At 46.4% G+C, this 18,177-nt stretch overlaps 1 protein-coding gene across 2 annotated transcripts in view; it reads left to right on the forward strand.

Annotated features, from left to right (window-relative positions):
- The window catches only part of dab2ipa (DAB2 interacting protein a), a 41,345-nt gene extending 23,724 nt beyond the window's left edge, over nt 1–17,621 (forward strand). Inside the window, exons 5-20 of one of the 2 annotated variants that reach the window (XM_042422418.1) lie at nt 2,464–2,735; nt 3,210–3,418; nt 4,052–4,196; nt 4,409–4,553; nt 5,572–5,808; nt 5,917–6,106; nt 6,924–7,144; nt 7,603–7,694; nt 7,773–8,258; nt 8,912–9,186; nt 10,503–10,616; nt 10,735–10,857; nt 12,687–12,766; nt 12,898–12,985; nt 15,215–15,285; nt 17,218–17,621. In XM_042422418.1, coding sequence (XP_042278352.1) covers nt 2,464–2,735; nt 3,210–3,418; nt 4,052–4,196; nt 4,409–4,553; nt 5,572–5,808; nt 5,917–6,106; nt 6,924–7,144; nt 7,603–7,694; nt 7,773–8,258; nt 8,912–9,186; nt 10,503–10,616; nt 10,735–10,857; nt 12,687–12,766; nt 12,898–12,985; nt 15,215–15,285; nt 17,218–17,293 — 2,824 coding nt within the window. In that variant the 3' untranslated portion in view covers nt 17,294–17,621. Of the gene's footprint in view, nt 1–2,463; nt 2,736–3,209; nt 3,419–4,051; nt 4,197–4,408; nt 4,554–5,571; nt 5,809–5,916; nt 6,107–6,923; nt 7,145–7,602; nt 7,695–7,772; nt 8,259–8,911; nt 9,187–10,502; nt 10,617–10,734; nt 10,858–12,686; nt 12,767–12,897; nt 12,986–15,214 lie in introns of both variants that reach the window. The other variant, XM_042422417.1, reaches the window with a different exon arrangement.
- Nucleotides 17,622–18,177: the final 556 nt, after the last annotated feature.

The raw sequence follows: 18,177 nt of genomic DNA on the forward strand, positions 1-18,177 counted from the left end.
TACTTCTGCGAGCTGTGTAGTGACTGTAGTATTTGTACTTCAGGTACTTCTGCGAGCTATGTAGTGACTGTAGTATTTGTACTTCAGGTACTTCTGCGAGCTGTGTAGTGACTGTAGTATTTGTACTTCAGGTACTTCTGCGAGCTGTGTAGTGACTGTAGTATTTGTACTTCAGGTACTTCTGCGAGCTGTGTAGTGACTGTAGTATTTGTACTTCAGGTACTTCTGCGAGCTATGTAGTGACTGTAGTATTTGTACTTCAGGTACTTCTTCGAGCTATGTAGTGACTGTAGTATTTGTACTTCAGGTACTTCTGCGAGCTATGTAGTGACTGTAGTATTTGTACTTCAGGTACTTCTTCGAGCTATGTAGTGACTGTAGTATTTGTACTTCAGGTACTTCTGCGAGCTGTGTAGTGACTGTAGTATTTGTACTTCAGGTACTTCTGCGAGCTGTGTAGTGACTGTAGTATTTGTACTTCAGGTACTTCTGCGAGCTATGTAGTGACTGTAGTATTTGTACTTCAGGTACTTCTGCGAGCTATGTAGTGACTGTAGTATTTGTACTTCAGGTACTTCTGCGAGCTGTGTAGTGACTGTAGTATTTGTACTTCAGGTACTTCTTCGAGCTGTGTAGTGACTGTAGTATTTGTACTTCAGGTACTTCTGCGAGCTGTGTAGTGACTGTAGTATTTGTACTTCAGGTACTTCTGCGAGCTGTGTAGTGACTGTAGTATTTGTACTTCAGGTACTTCTTCGAGCTGTGTAGTGACTGTAGTATTTGTACTTCAGGTACTTCTGCGAGCTATGTAGTGACTGTAGTATTTGTACTTCAGGTACTTCTGCGAGCTATGTAGTGACTGTAGTATTTGTACTTCAGGTACTTCTTCGAGCTGTGTAGTGACTGTAGTATTTGTACTTCAGGTACTTCTTCGAGCTATGTAGTGACTGTAGTATTTGTACTTCAGGTACTTCTGCGAGCTATGTAGTGACTGTAGTATTTGTACTTCAGGTACTTCTTCGAGCTGTGTAGTGACTGTAGTATTTGTACTTCAGGTACTTCTGCGAGCTATGTAGTGACTGTAGTATTTGTACTTCAGGTACTTCTGCGAGCTATGTAGTGACTGTAGTATTTGTACTTCAGGTACTTCTGCGAGCTGTGTAGTGACTGTAGTATTTGTACTTCAGGTACTTCTTCGAGCTATGTAGTGACTGTAGTATTTGTACTTCAGGTACTTCTGCGAGCTATGTAGTGACTGTAGTATTTGTACTTCAGGTACTTCTGCGAGCTATGTAGTGACTGTAGTATTTGTACTTCAGGTACTTCTGCGAGCTGTGTAGTGACTGTAGTATTTGTACTTCAGGTACTTCTGCGAGCTGTGTAGTGACTGTAGTATTTGTACTTCAGGTACTTCTGCGAGCTGTGTAGTGACTTTAGTATTTGTACTTCAGGTACTTCTGCGAGCTGTGTAGTGACTGTAGTATTTGTACTTCAGGTACTTCTGCGAGCTGTGTAGTGACTGTAGTATTTGTACTTCAGGTACTTCTGCGAGCTGTGTAGTGACTGTAGTATTTGTACTTCAGGTACTTCTGCGAGCTATGTAGTGACTGTAGTATTTGTACTTCAGGTACTTCTGCGAGCTATGTAGTGACTGTAGTATTTGTACTTCAGGTACTTCTGCGAGCTGTGTAGTGACTGTAGTATTTGTACTTCAGGTACTTCTTCGAGCTGTGTAGTGACTGTAGTATTTGTACTTCAGGTACTTCTGCGAGCTGTGTAGTGACTGTAGTATTTGTACTTCAGGTACTTCTGCGAGCTGTGTAGTGACTGTAGTATTTGTACTTCAGGTACTTATGCGAGCTGTGTAGTGACTGTAGTATTTGTACTTCAGGTACTTCTGCGAGCTATGTAGTGACTGTAGTATTTGTACTTCAGGTACTTCTGCGAGCTATGTAGTGACTGTAGTATTTGTACTTCAGGTACTTCTTCGAGCTGTGTAGTGACTGTAGTATTTGTACTTCAGGTACTTCTTCGAGCTATGTAGTGACTGTAGTATTTGTACTTCAGGTACTTCTGCGAGCTATGTAGTGACTGTAGTATTTGTACTTCAGGTACTTCTTCGAGCTGTGTAGTGACTGTAGTATTTGTACTTCAGGTACTTCTGCGAGCTATGTAGTGACTGTAGTATTTGTACTTCAGGTACTTCTGCGAGCTATGTAGTGACTGTAGTATTTGTACTTCAGGTACTTCTGCGAGCTGTGTAGTGACTGTAGTATTTGTACTTCAGGTACTTCTGCGAGCTGTGTAGTGACTGTAGTATTTGTACTTCAGGTACTTCTGCGAGCTGTGTAGTGACTTTAGTATTTGTACTTCAGGTACTTCTGCGAGCTGTGTAGTGACTGTAGTATTTGTACTTCAGGTACTTCTGCGAGCTGTGTAGTGACTGTAGTATTTGTACTTCAGGTACTTCTGCGAGCTGTGTCTGGACGACAGTCTTTACGCTCGGACGTCATGTAAACTGAAGACTGACAACATATTTTGGGGAGAGCGTTTTGACTTCAGCAGCCTGCCGTCCATCAGTGCGGTGACGCTTCACCTCTACAAGGATACTGACAGAAAGAGGAAGAAGGACAAGAGCAGCTACGTTGGGTTGGTCAACATCCCCGTCGCCATGGTGACCGGCAGACAACTGGTGGAGAAGTGGTACTCGGTGAGCACGCCCAGTACCAGCCGGGGTGAGTTAGCAGTTACACCCTTGACGGGTTGGTTAAAGTTCATCATGATCTATGATCCTGTATTACGACACACATGTTGACCAGAAACGTAAACATTCAAATGTCTCAGTAACCAACCAATAGCTGACAGTTTTTAATCAGAAGATCCAATGTGATACTTTTATTAAACTGGAAAATAAGAAGTGAAACATTGTGATCAAATGAAGTCATCCTCTCATTAAAATATATCACTACCATGACAGCTAATAGTGACTTTACACAACTAACAAAAGAGACACAAGCTAACATGTTAGAGGAGAATTAAAAAAACAATGTAAATATAATAGATCGATTAATCCTCTGGGGTCTTATCAGTTGTCTATAATCACTGTCTGTTTCTAATGAATCAAACTGTTATACAACTGAAACTAGAGTTTACACAAAGAACCAAACTGTCTCCAGTCCTCATAATAAACTGACCCTGTTGTGTTTCAGGTAAGTCTTCAGTTCCCACCGTGCGAATCAAAGCTCGCTATCAGAGTATCGTCATCCTGCCGATGGAGCAGTATAAAGAGTTTGCAGAGTACATCAGCTCCAACTATCTGCTGCTCTGCAACACACTGGAAGCTTCAATCAGCCTGAGAGCCAAAGAAGAGCTCGCTGCTGCACTCGTACACATCCTGCACAGCACCGGCAAGGCCAAGGTAGCCCCGCCCACAACACGAGGCCACACCCACTAACACACTGATCCCGCCCACAACATTAGGCCACACTCACTAGCACACTGACCCCGCCCACAACATTAGGCCACACTCACTAACACACTGACCCCGCCCACAACATTAGGCCACACTCACTAGCACACTGACCCCGCCCACAACATTAGGCCACACTCACTAACACACGGACCCCGCCCACAGCATACAGGCCACACCCACTAACACACTGACCCCGCCCACAACATTAGTCCACACCCACTAACACACTGACCCCGCCAGCAGCACACAGGCCACACCCACTATCACACTGACCCCGCCCACAGCATACAGGCCACACTCACTAACACACTGATCCCCCCACAGCATACAGGCCACACCCATTTACACACTGACCCTGCCCACCGCATGAGGCCACACCCACTAATACACTGACCCCGCCCACAGCATACAGGCCACACCTACCTATACACTGACCCCGCCCACAGCATACAGGTCACATCCACTTATAATCTGACCACGCCCCCACAGCATAAAAGCCACACCCACTTATAAACGGACCCCACCCATAGCATACAGGCCACACCCACTTATACACTGACCTTTGACCCCTGTCTGCAGGACTTCCTGACTGATCTGATGATGTCGGAGGTAGACCGTTGCCGTGACAACGACCAGCTGATCTTCAGGGAGAACACGCTGGCCACAAAGAGCATCGAGGGGTACCTGAAGCTGATTGGACAGAAGTACCTGCAGGATGCTCTGGGTACACAGCAGAGTACACAACAATACACATAATACAATAAAATACACAATGTGTTACACAAAGTACACAACACAGTACAGTGAAATACACAATATACTAAACAAACAGTGGCCATGTGACCTCCCAGCTTTCACCTGATGACAGTGAACATAGTGACTCTGTGTGTGTGTGTGTGTGTGTGTGTGTGTGTGTGTGTGTGTCTGTGTGTGCAGGTGAGTTCATTAAAGCTCTGTATGAGTCAGATGAGAACTGTGAGGTCGATCCGTCCCGCTGTGCGACCTCTGACCTCGCAGAGCACCAGGCCAACCTGAGGATGTGCTGTGAACTCGCTTTCTGCAAGATCCTCGACTCATACAGGTACACACATACACACACATATACACACACACACACACACACACACACACATATATACACACACACACACACAAATACACACATACACACACATATACACACATACACACACACACACTTTTGACGTCTTACAAAAAGCAGTGTGTAGTCGGGGTCACATTTCACATGTCTATGAGTTGTTAACAGCTCCACCAAATAGTGATTTTTCCCTCTAAACTTCTCACATGCTTTCATTTCAATAAATGTTCAAATGATCCAATATTTCAGCAAAAATCAAAGATTAGAGAAAAAGTCCAAAAACTGAAAACAGATTTGTGTATCAGAACTTTGTTTTTTCTTCTTTCCTCTCCCATTAATCATCTCACCACCCCTCAGATTTATCTGCTGACCCTTTGGAGGGGCCCCGACCCCTAGGTTGGGAACCACTGGACTAAACTAGCTAACTGTATATAAAGTAGTGTAAACTAGCTCCACCTCCAGCAGCTACAACAGTAACATGCTGCTCTAACACTGATGCTTCACTATTAATAATCTAATGATGTCATATATAATAATATATCAGTCAGAGGGACCAAACCACTACTTTTACTGCAATACTTTAACTACATCAAGCTCATAATACTTATGTACTTTTACTGCAATACTTTAACTACATCAAGCTCATAATACTTATGTACTTTTACTGCAATACTTTAACTACATCAAGCTCATAATACTTATGTACTTTTACTGCAATACTTTAACTACATCAAGCTCATAATACTTATGTACTTTTACTGCAATACTTTAACTACATCAAGCTCATAATACTTATGTACTTTTACTGCAATACTTTAACTACATCAAGCTCATAATACTTATGTACTTTTACTGTAGGAGGATTTTTCATGCAGGACTTTTACTTGTGATGGAGTATTTTTACATTTCAGTATTGGTACTTTTACTGCAGTAAAGGATCTGAATACTTCTTCCACCTCTGCTGAACACACTCAGCTCAGTGTGTCGTGTACATCTTCAGGGTGTTTCCGCGGGAGCTGAAGGAGGTTTTTGCGTCATGGCGACAGGAGTGTGGTAACCGGGGGCGACCAGATATCAGCGAGCGTCTCATCAGTGCCTCGTTGTTCTTGCGTTTCCTGTGTCCGGCTGTGATGTCACCATCTCTGTTCGACCTGATGCAGGAATACCCCGACGAGCGCACGGCGCGAACTTTGACCCTCATTGCTAAAGTCATCCAGAACCTCGCCAACTTCAGCAAGTGAGTCTTTCAATCAGACTGGCAGCCAACCAGAGTCCACCACAGTTTGAAACTGTGAAGGCCTGTGATAGGTGTACCTGTGTGTTCACCTGTTACCTGTGGTTGCAGGTTCGGCACTAAAGAGGAGTACATGCTGTTCATGAATGACTTTGTGGAGCGGCAGTGGAGCAGCATGCAGCGTTTTCTGCAGGAGATCTCAAACCCAGATGGACTGAATCACACTGCCGGCTTCGACGGATACATCGACCTTGGACGAGAGCTGTCCAGCCTGCACACCCTGCTGACTGAACTGGACCAGGTAACACATCTGACCAGTTACACACCTAACCAGTTACACACCTGACCAGTTAACACACCTGACCAGTTACACACCTGACCAGTAACACACCTGACCAGTTACACACCTGACCAGTTGCACACCTGACCAGTTACACACCTGACCAGTAACACACCTGACCAGTTACACACCTGACCAGTTAACACACCTGACCAGTTACACACCTGACCAGTAACACACCTGACCAGTTACACACCTGACCAGTTAACACACCTGACCAGTTACACACCTGACCAGTAACACACCTGACCAGTTACACACCTGACCAGTTGCACACCTGACCAGTAACACACCTGACCAGTTGCACACTGACTAGTTACACACCTGACCAGTGACACATCTGACCAGTTGCACACCGACTAGTTACACACCTGACCAGTAACACATCTTACCAGTAACACATCTGACCAGTTGCACACCGACTAGTTACACACCTGACCAGTTACAAATCTGACCAGTTGCACACCCGACTAGTTACACACCTGACCAGTTACAAACCTGACCAGTAACACACCTGACTAGTAACACATCTGACCAGTTGCACACCGACTAGTTACACACCTGACCAGTAACATACTTGACCAGGTAACACACCTGACTAGTATTACACCTTACTAGTTACACACCTGACTAGTTACACACCTTACTAGATACGCACCTGACTAGTTACACACCTGACCAGTAACATACCTGACCATTACACACCTGACCAGTTACACACCTGACCAGTTAACAAACCTGACCAGTAACACACCTCTGTCTGTCTGTCCTTCCTCAGTCGAGCCTGTCAAAGCTCGGTCCCCTTCCTCGGATCCTCAGAGACGTGTCGGCGGCTCTGGCTAACCCTGGGGGCGTGGCTAACCCTGGGGGCGTGTCTGTATCCTCTCCAGAGCCTCAGCGTGTGGTGTCTCCGCCCCCACTGTCTCCGCCCCTCTCTCCTCCTCTGGCGGCCTGTAATCCCTCCATTGGCCTGCAGGGTGGCGTGGGACTGGAAGGAGGGTTAGCATATGAGATGTGGTTGCTAGCATTTTGCTACATGGTTACAAAGGCGCTGCTCAGATGAAGATAAGAGGTGGTTGCCAGGTCATTAGTGGCTGGTAATAAAGTGGTCACTAAGGTGTTCAGTTTGGTTGCTAGGGTGTTGTTGGTAGGGATTCACTGAGCAGTTGTTTGGGTGTTTTACATGTCCTCACTAGCAAATATTCTTCTTGCTAATTACTCTCAAGGATGTTGCTAACATTTTTAACTAGTTAGCAGAATGTTGCCAATTAGCCACGTAGAAGTTGACAGTGTTTGTGGGCAGTAAGGTGTTATGGTGTTTGATGTGGTTGCTAGGATATTATTTTTATAAATCTGTAAATGATATTGATCTGTGACTACTCTTATAAGTCATTAATAAGTGTGTGTGTGTGTGTGTGTGTGTGTGTGTGTGTGTGTGTGTGTGTGTGTGTGTCTAGTTTGGTAGATTTCACCAGACTTCCGTCTCCGACTCCAGAGAACAAAGATTTGTTCTTTGTCACCAAAGGATCAAGCCTGCAGCCGGCCTCAGGTGACCTTTGACCTTTATCCATGCTCTTCTGTAACCCCTGAGCTCAGTGTGTGACCTCTGACCTTTCCTGTGCTGCAGGCCTGCAGGGCTCTCCTGCACCGAGCTCTTCGTACTCGGAGCCCAATGAGAATGAGGCGGGATTTGAAATGACCAATGGGAGCCGGAGGGAGGGGCCAGAGCTGACCAACGAGAGCCGCAGTCTGTCTCTGGTCGACCTGCAGGACTCCTCCCCTAGCGACGGCCTTGATGACAGCCAATGGCAGCGCAGGACGGGGCTCCTCCCCCTGTCTTTCCAGAACCCTGTGTATCACATGACCGCCACATCACCACGGCAACCGCAGCAGCAGGCCGACGCCACACCATCTGACGGCTCGGTGGGGTCTCAGGGAAACGCTGACGACAGAAACACCATGGCGACCAAACCGGCGTTTCTTACCCAGATGTCTGTGGGGCTGAGCGGGGCTGAGCGGGGTGAACGCGGAGAGAGGATGTCGGCCATGTCGAGCAGCAGCAGCGGAGAAGAATACTCCCGCCGAGCGCTGTCACTCACCGACACGCTCACAGGTAAACACCGACCTTAACCTATATATACACACACACACACACACACATATATATACTGCACTTTATGTACTGTATGTGTGTGTGTATATATGTATGTATATATATTAGGGGTGTGCCCGAATACAAATACGTTATTCGGCAAAGCACAAACAGTGGGTTTTTCTACGAATATTTGTTTCATACAAATATTTTTTAAATTATTTGTTTTGAGAAGAAAAAAATAAAACATGTGAAAACCCAGCGAGCAGGTCAGTTATAGTCGCTATCTCAGTGTCTCTCCTCTGCTCCGCTGTGACGTCTATCAGCAGGTCTCAATGAGGGGAGTCACATCCACCTGCTACATGACGCATATTTCTTAACTTGGACATCACATTTTCATCTTTAATTTTCTAAAATTATAGGCGTAATAAAAATAAAAACAGGATTTTTAAGGCTCTTTCCACTTTTATTCGAATACAAATACAAATACTGCACATCCCTAATATATACATGATATATTACACAGCGCTGATATATACGTTTATATATCAGCGCTGTGTTTGACTCAAAATATTCTGACTTTTTTTCTTAAAATTTTCCCAAATCTCCAATCTTTATTCTCAGTGGCCCTAATATCTGATGATGTCACAGTTTGCTCTCGCTCTGCTTCTCAGGTAGTTCCGCCCCCCCTCGTCAGACTTCATCGGGTCCTCAGAGACGCATCGACCAGCCCCCTCCCCCCTCCTCCGCTCCACCGGGCCCGCCTCGCGGCCGGACACCTCCCAGCATGCTCAGCGGTGGCGGAGGCTCCGCCTACCCTCCTCGCCCCGCTTCTGGCAGTATGATGTCATCAAGTCCTGATTGGCCGAGCAGCGGCCAGTCACGGCTCAGACAGACGTCCTCGTCGTCCAAAGGAGACAGCCCCGAGAAACAACGACCGGCTACCAAGGTAACCAGTCTGTTACCATGGCAACCTGCCTGACGCTGATGGTTCTGGTAATGTTTTTGGTTTACTGTTGTCATGGAAATGACAGATTCGGTCTGGGTGGAGTCTAATTTCTGGTTCATGTTCTAACATTCAGATGGTTGCTATAGCAACACATCAGTATAACCGTATGTGTGTGTGTGTGTGTGTGTATTTGTTTATATGTGTGTGTTTGTTTATATGTGTGTGTGTGTGTGTGTGTGTGTGTTTATATGTGTGTGTGTGTGTGTGTGTGTTTATATGTGTGTGTGTGTGTTTGTTTATATGTGTGTGTTTGTTTATATGTGTGTGTGTGTGTGTGTGTGTGTTTATATGTGTGTGTGTGTGTGTGTTTGTTTATATGTGTGTGTGTGTGTGTGTGTGTGTTTATATGTGTGTGTGTGTGTTTGTTTATATGTGTGTATGTGTGTGTGTGTGTGTGTTTATATATGTGTGTGTGTGTGTGTGTGTGTCTGTCTGTGTGTGTGTGTGTTTGTTTATATGTGTGTATGTGTGTGTGTGTGTGTGTGTGTGTGTGTGTGTGTGTTTATATATGTGTGTGTGTGTGTGTGTCTGTCTGTGTGTGTGTTTGTTTATATGTGTGTGTGTGTGTGTGTGTGTGTGTGTGTTTATATGTGTGTGTGTGTGTGTGTGTGTGTGTTTATATATGTGTGTGTGTGTGTGTGTGTCTGTCTGTGTGTGTGTGTGTTTGTTTATATGTGTGTATGTGTGTGTGTGTGTGTGTTTATATGTGTGTGTGTCTGTCTGTGTGTGTGTGTCTGTGTGTGTGTGTGTTTGTTTATATGTGTGTGTGTGTGTGTGTGTGTGTGTGTGTGTGTGTGTGTGTGTGTGTGTCTGTCTGTCTGTGTGTGTGTGTGTTTGTTTATATGTGTGTATGTGTGTGTGTGTGTGTGTTTATATGTGTGTGTGTGTTTGTTTATATGTGTGTATGTGTGTGTGTGTGTGTGTTTATATGTGTGTGTGTGTGTGTGTGTGTGTGTGTGTGTGTGTGTGTGTGTGTTTATATATGTGTGTGTCTGTGTGTGTGTGTGTCTGTGTGTGTGTGTGTTTGTTTATATGTGTGTATGTGTGTGTGTGTGTGTGTTTATATGTGTGTGTGTGTGTGTGTGTGTGTGTGTGTGTTTATATATGTGTGTGTGTGTGTGTGTGTCTGTCTGTGTGTGTGTGTGTGTGTGTGTGTGTGTGTGTGTGTGTATGTGTGTGTGTGTGTGTTTATATATGTGTGTGTGTGTGTGTGTGTGTGTGTGTGTGTGTGTGTGTGTGTGTGTGTGTGTGTTCAGGCTCCGTCCCCCTGTGCGTTGGATCGTACCGCCGCCTGGCTGCTCAACATGAACTCTGCCTCCTCCTATGGAGAGACGGAGGACGATCGCCATGACGACGCCCTCATCGATAAGGTAACAAGAGCGTTACCCAGCATGCATCGGGAGCAGGTATACGGGCGTTGAAGTGTAATCACCTGTAGTCTTGTTTGTGTTCGTGTGTGTGTGTGTGTGTGTGTGTGTGTGTGTGCAGTATCAGCAGGAGATTGCGTTGCTGCAGGAGAAGTTGCGAGTTGCAGCGCTGCGGCAGGAGGAGTGTGAAGCCCGTCTGCTGGTCCAGGATCAGCAGAACCAGCGCATGCTGCAGGAGTACCAGGTGAGTCACACACCTGAGATACCTGTCTGTCTGTCTGTCTGTCTGTCTGTCTGTCTGTCTGTCTGTCTGTCTGTCATCCTGGTCTCCAGACTCACGGTGGCTTTGATGTCTGCTGTCTGGTTGTTGATTGACAGCTGTGATTGACAGCTGTGATTGACAGCTGGCTCACCTGCTGCTGTCCCGCCTGCAGGACTGAAGTTTAATGTTTAACTTCTGGCTCCAAACGACGGGAAGCTGCATCTTTACGTACAGACTCTGCGTTCTTGTGTCCATGAGGCTGAACTCAGATTCACGTTAATATATTACTAACTGATGTTTGGATAAAAAGGTCACATGATAGGTGTTATTAGCATAGACTGTAAAAAATCAATCAATCAATCAATCAATCAATTTTTATTCATATAGCGCCAAATCACAACAAAATTCATCTCAGGGCACTTTTAACAGAGACCCAACAATTCCTCCCATGAGCAGCACGAGTGAAAACTCTCCTTTAACGGGTAGAAACCTCCAGCAGAACCAGACTCATGGTGGGCGCCATCTGGTTTGACCGGTTGGGTTGAGAGAGAAAGAAAGAGGGAAAGGGGGGGGGGGGGGGGGGGGGGGGGGGACACAGAACAACAACAATCATAACAATAACAGTAACAGCAGCAATGCTGGAAGGACACTAACAGGACCGCGAAGGTTCGGCCCAGAACCCAGAGGTTCCTGTGAGATGAGAAAACACAAAAACTCTGAGGAAGAAGCAAAGTTAGTGACATGCATTGATGTTACATGAATACATACAGATGGAGAGGAGGAGGAGGAGAGAGGAGCTCAGTGCAACATGGGAAGTCCCCCAGCAGTCTAGGCCTATAGCAGCATAACTAAGGGCTGATCCAAGGCGAGCCTGGTCGGCCCTAACTATAAGCTTTATCAAAAAGGAAAGTTTTAAGCCTACTCTTAAACATAGAGAGGGTGTCTGCACCCCGGACTGAATCCGGTAGATGATCCACAGGAGAGGAGCCTGATAGCTGAAGGCTCTGCCTCCCATTCTACTTTTAAACACTGTAGGAACCACCAGTAAGCTGCATACTGGGAGCGCAGTGTTCTAGTGGGATAATACGGTACTATGAGCTCTTCAAGATATGATGGTGTCTGACCATTAAGGGCTTTGTAAGTTAGGAGAAGGATATGGACGTAAAATATGGACGTAGCCTCTGTGATGTCACTTGTTGGTTTCTGAGGAGCGGTTTTGAAGCTCAACGTGGGCGGCTCTAGCTGTCGCCATCTTAGCAGCACTTGACTCCGCCCATGACTCCGCCTAACTCCCGGCTAATCCAGAAGAGGCAAAGAGGTGGAGCTGAGGCGGCCGAATGAAGCCTGGTTACTGAAACAAACTGCCTAACGACCTGTCGCTCAAAGCAGCCACGTCGTTAATTATGCAGAACTTTAAGCTTTAATAACATTTAAACAGGTGAGTTATATAAAAATTCACCCTGTACAGTTATGAACGGAGACATGAGCCTTAGAGAGCAGTGTTTATGTACCAGGCAGGGTCTATGGGGTCTAATATTCCCTCATACATGTCTGTCAGGCTGAGGGTCTGTATGCCCTCATATCTGTCTGTCAGGCTGAGGGTCTGTATGCCCTCATATCTGTCTGTCAGGCTGAGGGTCTGTATGCCCTCATATCTGTCTGTCAGGCTGAGGGTCTGTATGCCCTCATATCTGTCTGTCAGGCTGAGGGTCTGTATGCCCTCGTCTCTGTTTGTCAGGTGTTCCAACGTAAACAGCATAAACACATTTAAATACCTGAAACTCTCCATCTTCACTCACCTGTGACTTCAGGCTCGGTTGGAGGACACAGAGAGCAGACTGAGGAGGCTGCAGGACGATAAAGATCTCCAGATGAACAGCATCATCAGCAGGTCAGCACACCTGTCTGTCTATCTACCTGTGTGTGTGTGTGTGTGTGTGTGTGTGTGTGTGTGTGTGTGTGTGTGTGTGCAGTCTGTACTCAGGTCACTCAGGTCACCTGTCTCCTGTCTCACCTGTGCAGGTTGATGGCTGTAGAGGAGGAGCTGAAGAAGGATCATTCTGACATGCAGGCTGTGGTGGACTCCAAACAGAAGATCATAGAGGCTCAGGTCTGTCTACCTGTCTGTCTGCCTGTCTGTCTACCTGTCTGTCTACCTGTCTGTCTGCCTGTCTGTCTACCTGTCTGTCTACCTGTCTGTCTACCTGTCTGTCTACCTGTCTGTCTGTCTGTCTGTCTACCTGTCTGTCTGCCTGTCTGTCTGCCTGTCTGTCTACCTGTCTGTCTGCCTGTCTGTCTACCTGTCTGTCTGTCTGTCTGTCTACCTGTCTGTCTGCCTGTCTGTCTGCCTGTCTGTCTACCTGTCTGTCTGTCTGTCTGTCTACCTGTCTGTCTGCCTGTCTGTCTGCCTGTCTGTCTGCCTGTCTGTTTACCTGTCTGTCTGCCTGTCTGTCTGCCTGTCTGTTTACCTGTCTGTCTACCTGTCTGTCTACCTGTCTGTCTACCTGTCTGTTTACCTGTCTGTCTACCTGTCTGTCTACCTGTCTGTCTACCTGTCTGTCTATCTATCTACCTGTCTGTCTACCTGTCTATCTACCTGTCTGTCTACCTGTCTGTCTATCTATCTGTCGACCTGTCTGTCTACCTGTCTGTCTACCTGTCTGTCTATCTATCTGTCTACCTGTCTGTCTACCTGTCTGTCTACCTGACTGTCTATCTGTCTGTCTACCTATCTATCTACCTGTCTGTCTACCTGTCTGTCTATCTATCTGTCGACCTGTCTGTCTATCTGTCTGTCTACCTATCTGTCTACCTGTCTGTCTACCTGACTGTCTATCTATCTGTCTACCTGTCTGTCTACCTGTCTGTCTACCTGACTGTCTATCTGACTGTCTATCTGTCTGTCTACCTATCTGTCTACCTGTCTGTCTACCTGTCTGTCTACCTGACTGTCTACCTATCTGTCTACCTGTCTGTCTACCTGTCTGTCTATCTATCTGTCTACCTGTCTGTTTACCTGTCTGTCTACCTGTCTGTCTACCTGTCTGTTTACCTGTCTGTCTACCTGTCTGTCTATCTATCTGTCTACCTGTCTGTCTACCTGTCTGTTTACCTGTCTGTCTACCTGTCTGTTTACCTGTCTGTCTACCTGTCTGTTTACCTGTCTGTCTACCTGTCTGTCTACCTGTCTGTCTACCTGTCTGTTTACCTGTCTGTCTACCTGTCTGTCTACCTGTCTGTTTACCTGTCTGTCTATCTATCTGTCTACCTGTCTGTCTACCTGTCTGTTTACCTGTCTGTCTATCTATCTGTCTACCTGTCTGTCTACCTGTCTGTCTACCTGTCTGTTTATCTGTCTGTCTACCTGTCTGTTTACCTGTCTGTCTATCTGTCTGTTTACCTGTCTGTCTACCTGTCTGTCTACCTGTCTGTTTACCTGTCTGTCTACCTGTCTGTCTACCTGTCTGTCTACCTGACTGTCTACCTGTCTGTTTACCTGTCTGTCTACCTGTCTGTTTACCTGTCTGTCTACCTGTCTGTCTACCTGTCTGTTTACCTGTCTGTCTACCTGTCTGTTTATCTATCTGTCTACCTGTCTGTCTACCTGTCTGTTTACCTGTCTGTCTACCTGTCTGTTTACCTGTCTGTCTACCTGTCTGTCTACCTGTCTGTTTACCTGTCTGTCTACCTGTCTGTTTACCTGTCTGTCTACCTGTCTGTCTACCTGTCTGTCTACCTGACTGTCTACCTGTCTGTTTACCTGTCTGTCTACCTGTCTGTCTACCTGTCTGTTTACCTGTCTGTCTACCTGTCTGTTTACCTGTCTGTCTACCTGTCTGTCTACCTGTCTGTTTACCTGTCTGTCTACCTGTCTGTTTACCTGTCTGTCTACCTGTCTGTCTACCTGTCTGTTTACCTGTCTGTCTACCTGTCTGTTTACCTGTCTGTCTACCTGTCTGTCTACCTGTCTGTTTACCTGTCTGTTTACCTGTCTGTCTACCTGACTGTCTACCTGTCTGTTTACCTGTCTGTCTACCTGTCTGTCTACCTGTCTGTTTACCTGTCTGTCTACCTGTCTGTCTACCTGTCTGTCTACCTGTCTGTTTACCTGTCTGTCTACCTGTCTGTCTACCTGTCTGTCTACCTGTCTGTTTACCTGTCTGTCTACCTGTCTGTTTACCTGTCTGTTTACCTGTCTGTCTACCTGTCTGTTTACCTGTCTGTCTACCTGTCTGTCTACCTGTCTGTTTACCTGTCTGTCTACCTGTCTGTCTACCTGTCTGTCTACCTGTCTGTCTACCTGTCTGTTTACCTGTCTGTCTACCTGTCTGTCTCTCAGGAGAAGAGGATTGCGAGTCTCGACGCTGCGAACAGCCGTCTGATGGCAGCTCTGACTCAGCTGAAGGAACGGTACGCAGTGACATCACAGAGGAACGGCCTGTCGCCTAGCAACACGTCATCCCTGCAGATCACTGAGAACGGAGAGTTTCGCAACTCTGGCAACTGCTGAGCCACCAGCTGCTGAATTCTGATTGGCTGTGACTGCATGGAGGGGGAGGGGCTTATCTGCATGAGTGTGTGAGAGGCAGCAGGAGGCAGGATTTTTTTAAAGAAAATCAACCAATCAGTGCTGTCGTAGTTCCCACAGACCTGTCAATCAACTGTCACTTCCCTCCAAGGACGCTCTGACCTCTGACCCTTGTTGCTAGGTTACGCCTCAGTCTCGTTTTTTGTTTTGCATGTTTCCTCTTTCAACTTCCTATACAGCAAAGTGTGACATCATATCCAAGAACCACCTGCAGCAACTCCAGCTGTTTATGGCTCTGGTCTGACTGGTTAACTCCAGCTGTTTATGGCTCTGGTCTGACTGGTTAACTCCAGCTGTTTATGGCTCTGGTCTGACTGGTTAACTCCGGCTGTTTATGGCTCTGGTCTGACTGGTTAACTCCGGCTGTTTATGGCTCTGGTCTGACTGGTTAACTGTGGCTGTTTATGGCTCTGGTCTGACTGGTTAACTGTGGCTGTTTATGGCTCTGGTCTGACTGGTTAACTGTGGCTGTTTATGGCTCTGGTCTGACTGGTTAACTGTGGCTGTTTATGGCTCTGGTCTGACTGGTTAACTGTGGCTGTTTATGGCTCTGGTCTGACTGGTTAACTCTGGCTGTTTATGGCTCTGGTCTGACTGGTTAACTCCAGCTGTTTATGGCTCTGGTCTGACTGGTTAACTCTGGCTGTTTATGGCTCTGGTCTGACTGGTTAACTCCGGCTGTTTATGGCTCTGGTCTGACTGGTTAACTCCGGCTGTTTATGGCTCTGGTCTGACTGGTTAACTCTGGCTGTTTATGGTTCTGGTCTGACTGGTTAACTCTGGCTGTTTATGGCTCTGGTCTGACTGGTTAACTCTGGCTGTTTATGGCTCTGGTCTGACTGGTTAACTCCAGCTGTTTATGGCTCTGGTCTGACTGGTTAACTGTGGCTGTTTATGGCTCTGGTCTGACTGGTTAACTCTGGCTGTTTATGGCTCTGGTCTGACTGGTTAACTCCAGCTGTTTATGGCTCTGGTCTGACTGGTTAACTGTGGTTGTTTATGGCTCTGGTCTGACTGGTTAACTCCAGCTGTTTATGGCTCTGGTCTGACTGGTTAACTGTGGCTGTTTATGGCTCTGGTCTGACTGGTTAACTGTGGCTGTTTATGGCTCTGGTCTGACTGGTTAACTCCAGCTGTTTATGGCTCTGGTCTGACTGGTTAACTCCAGCTGTTTATGGCTCTGGTCTGACTGGTTAACTCCAGCTGTTTATGGCTCTGGTCTGACTGGTTAACTGTGGCTGTTTATGGCTCTGGTCTGACTGGTTAACTCTGGCTGTTTATGGCTCTGGTCTGACTGGTTAACTGTGGCTGTTTATGGCTCTGGTCTGACTGGTTAACTGTGGCTGTTTATGGCTCTGGTCTGACTGGTTAACTCCAGCTGTTTATGGCTCTGGTCTGACTGGTTAACTGTGGCTGTTTATGGCTCTGGTCTGACTGGTTAACTGTATATAAATATGGACGCCATGACAGCTCCCCAAAAGTGAAGCCAAAACATCTGGATTGCCCCCTGGTGGCTGCTGCAGTACGGGTCATAAGTCCCGCCCCCTCCATGTTAGCAGATGGGACGTGAACCAAACGAAAAAATCAAAGCACACATCAAATAGATTTTTCCCAAAGATGGTTTCTGTTATTTGACGTCGTTCTTATCAGGCTGATGTTTGTCCATGTGCTCATTTATCTGATCAGTTTGTTTTTAATCAGTAATTTGACGATATAAAAAGGGGGTGTGACATCATGACTCCGTCTGGCCGCAGGACGGCGGAGGGGGCGTGTCCTGCGAGCCGTCATCCCACCGCCCGACTCTACTGCGCAGACTCTGGCTCCAAATGACGTCACACAACCAAGATGGCCGCTCCCGGAAAGGAGATCTTTTGGCTTCAGTTTTGCACAGCGGCAGGAAGTGGAGACACGTCGTCCATATTTGTTTACAGTCTGTGGTTTAGATGAAAAACTTTAAATTTAAAGAGACAGTACTGTTGTTGATTTATTTATAATTTTAATCTCTTTGTGTTTATCGTAACTTAAAGGAACAGTCCAACATTTGTGTCTCAGAGTCAGATCACTTTGTTTGCAACAGGTCCAGGACATGTTAGCCTAGCTTAGCACAAAGACTGGAAGCAGGGGGAAAGTGTTAGCCTAGCTTAGCACAAAGACTGGAAGCAGGGGGAAAGTGTTAGCCTAGCTTAGCACAAAGACTGGAAGCAGGGGGAAAGTGTTAGCCTAGCTTAGCACAAAGACTGGAAGCAGGGGGAAAGTGTTAGCCTAGCTTAGCACAAAGACTGGAAGCAGGGGGAAAGTGTTAGCCTAGCTCCATGAAAAGACAATAATGAACGGGGCCCGTATTTATTTTAGCTCAGGACTGCTGGAGCGAGTGAGATGTTGCTGTTTTCTCTGACATCTGTGGGAAAATTTAAAATGCAGAAAACAGCAACTTTTTAATGTATATCAGTAAATATCACATTATTTCACTGCTGAACTGACCTTTAAAGGACACCTGGAGGATTATTTATGTCTCTGATGTCACACAGAAACATGATCATATCTGTGAAATATTTCCACCATCAATAACAATAAACACATGAATTATAGGAGGATCTGTGTGTCACTGACACTTTCACTTACAAGGTTTTCCTTCTCCAGCACGGTAGATCAGTGGTTCCCAACCTGGGGGTTGGGACCCCCAAAAGGGGTCGCTGGATTAATGAAAGGGGTCA

This window comes from Thunnus maccoyii, chromosome 9 (genome assembly GCF_910596095.1).
Source record: "Thunnus maccoyii chromosome 9, fThuMac1.1, whole genome shotgun sequence".
In the NCBI taxonomy this organism is placed as follows: domain Eukaryota; kingdom Metazoa; phylum Chordata; class Actinopteri; order Scombriformes; family Scombridae; genus Thunnus; species Thunnus maccoyii.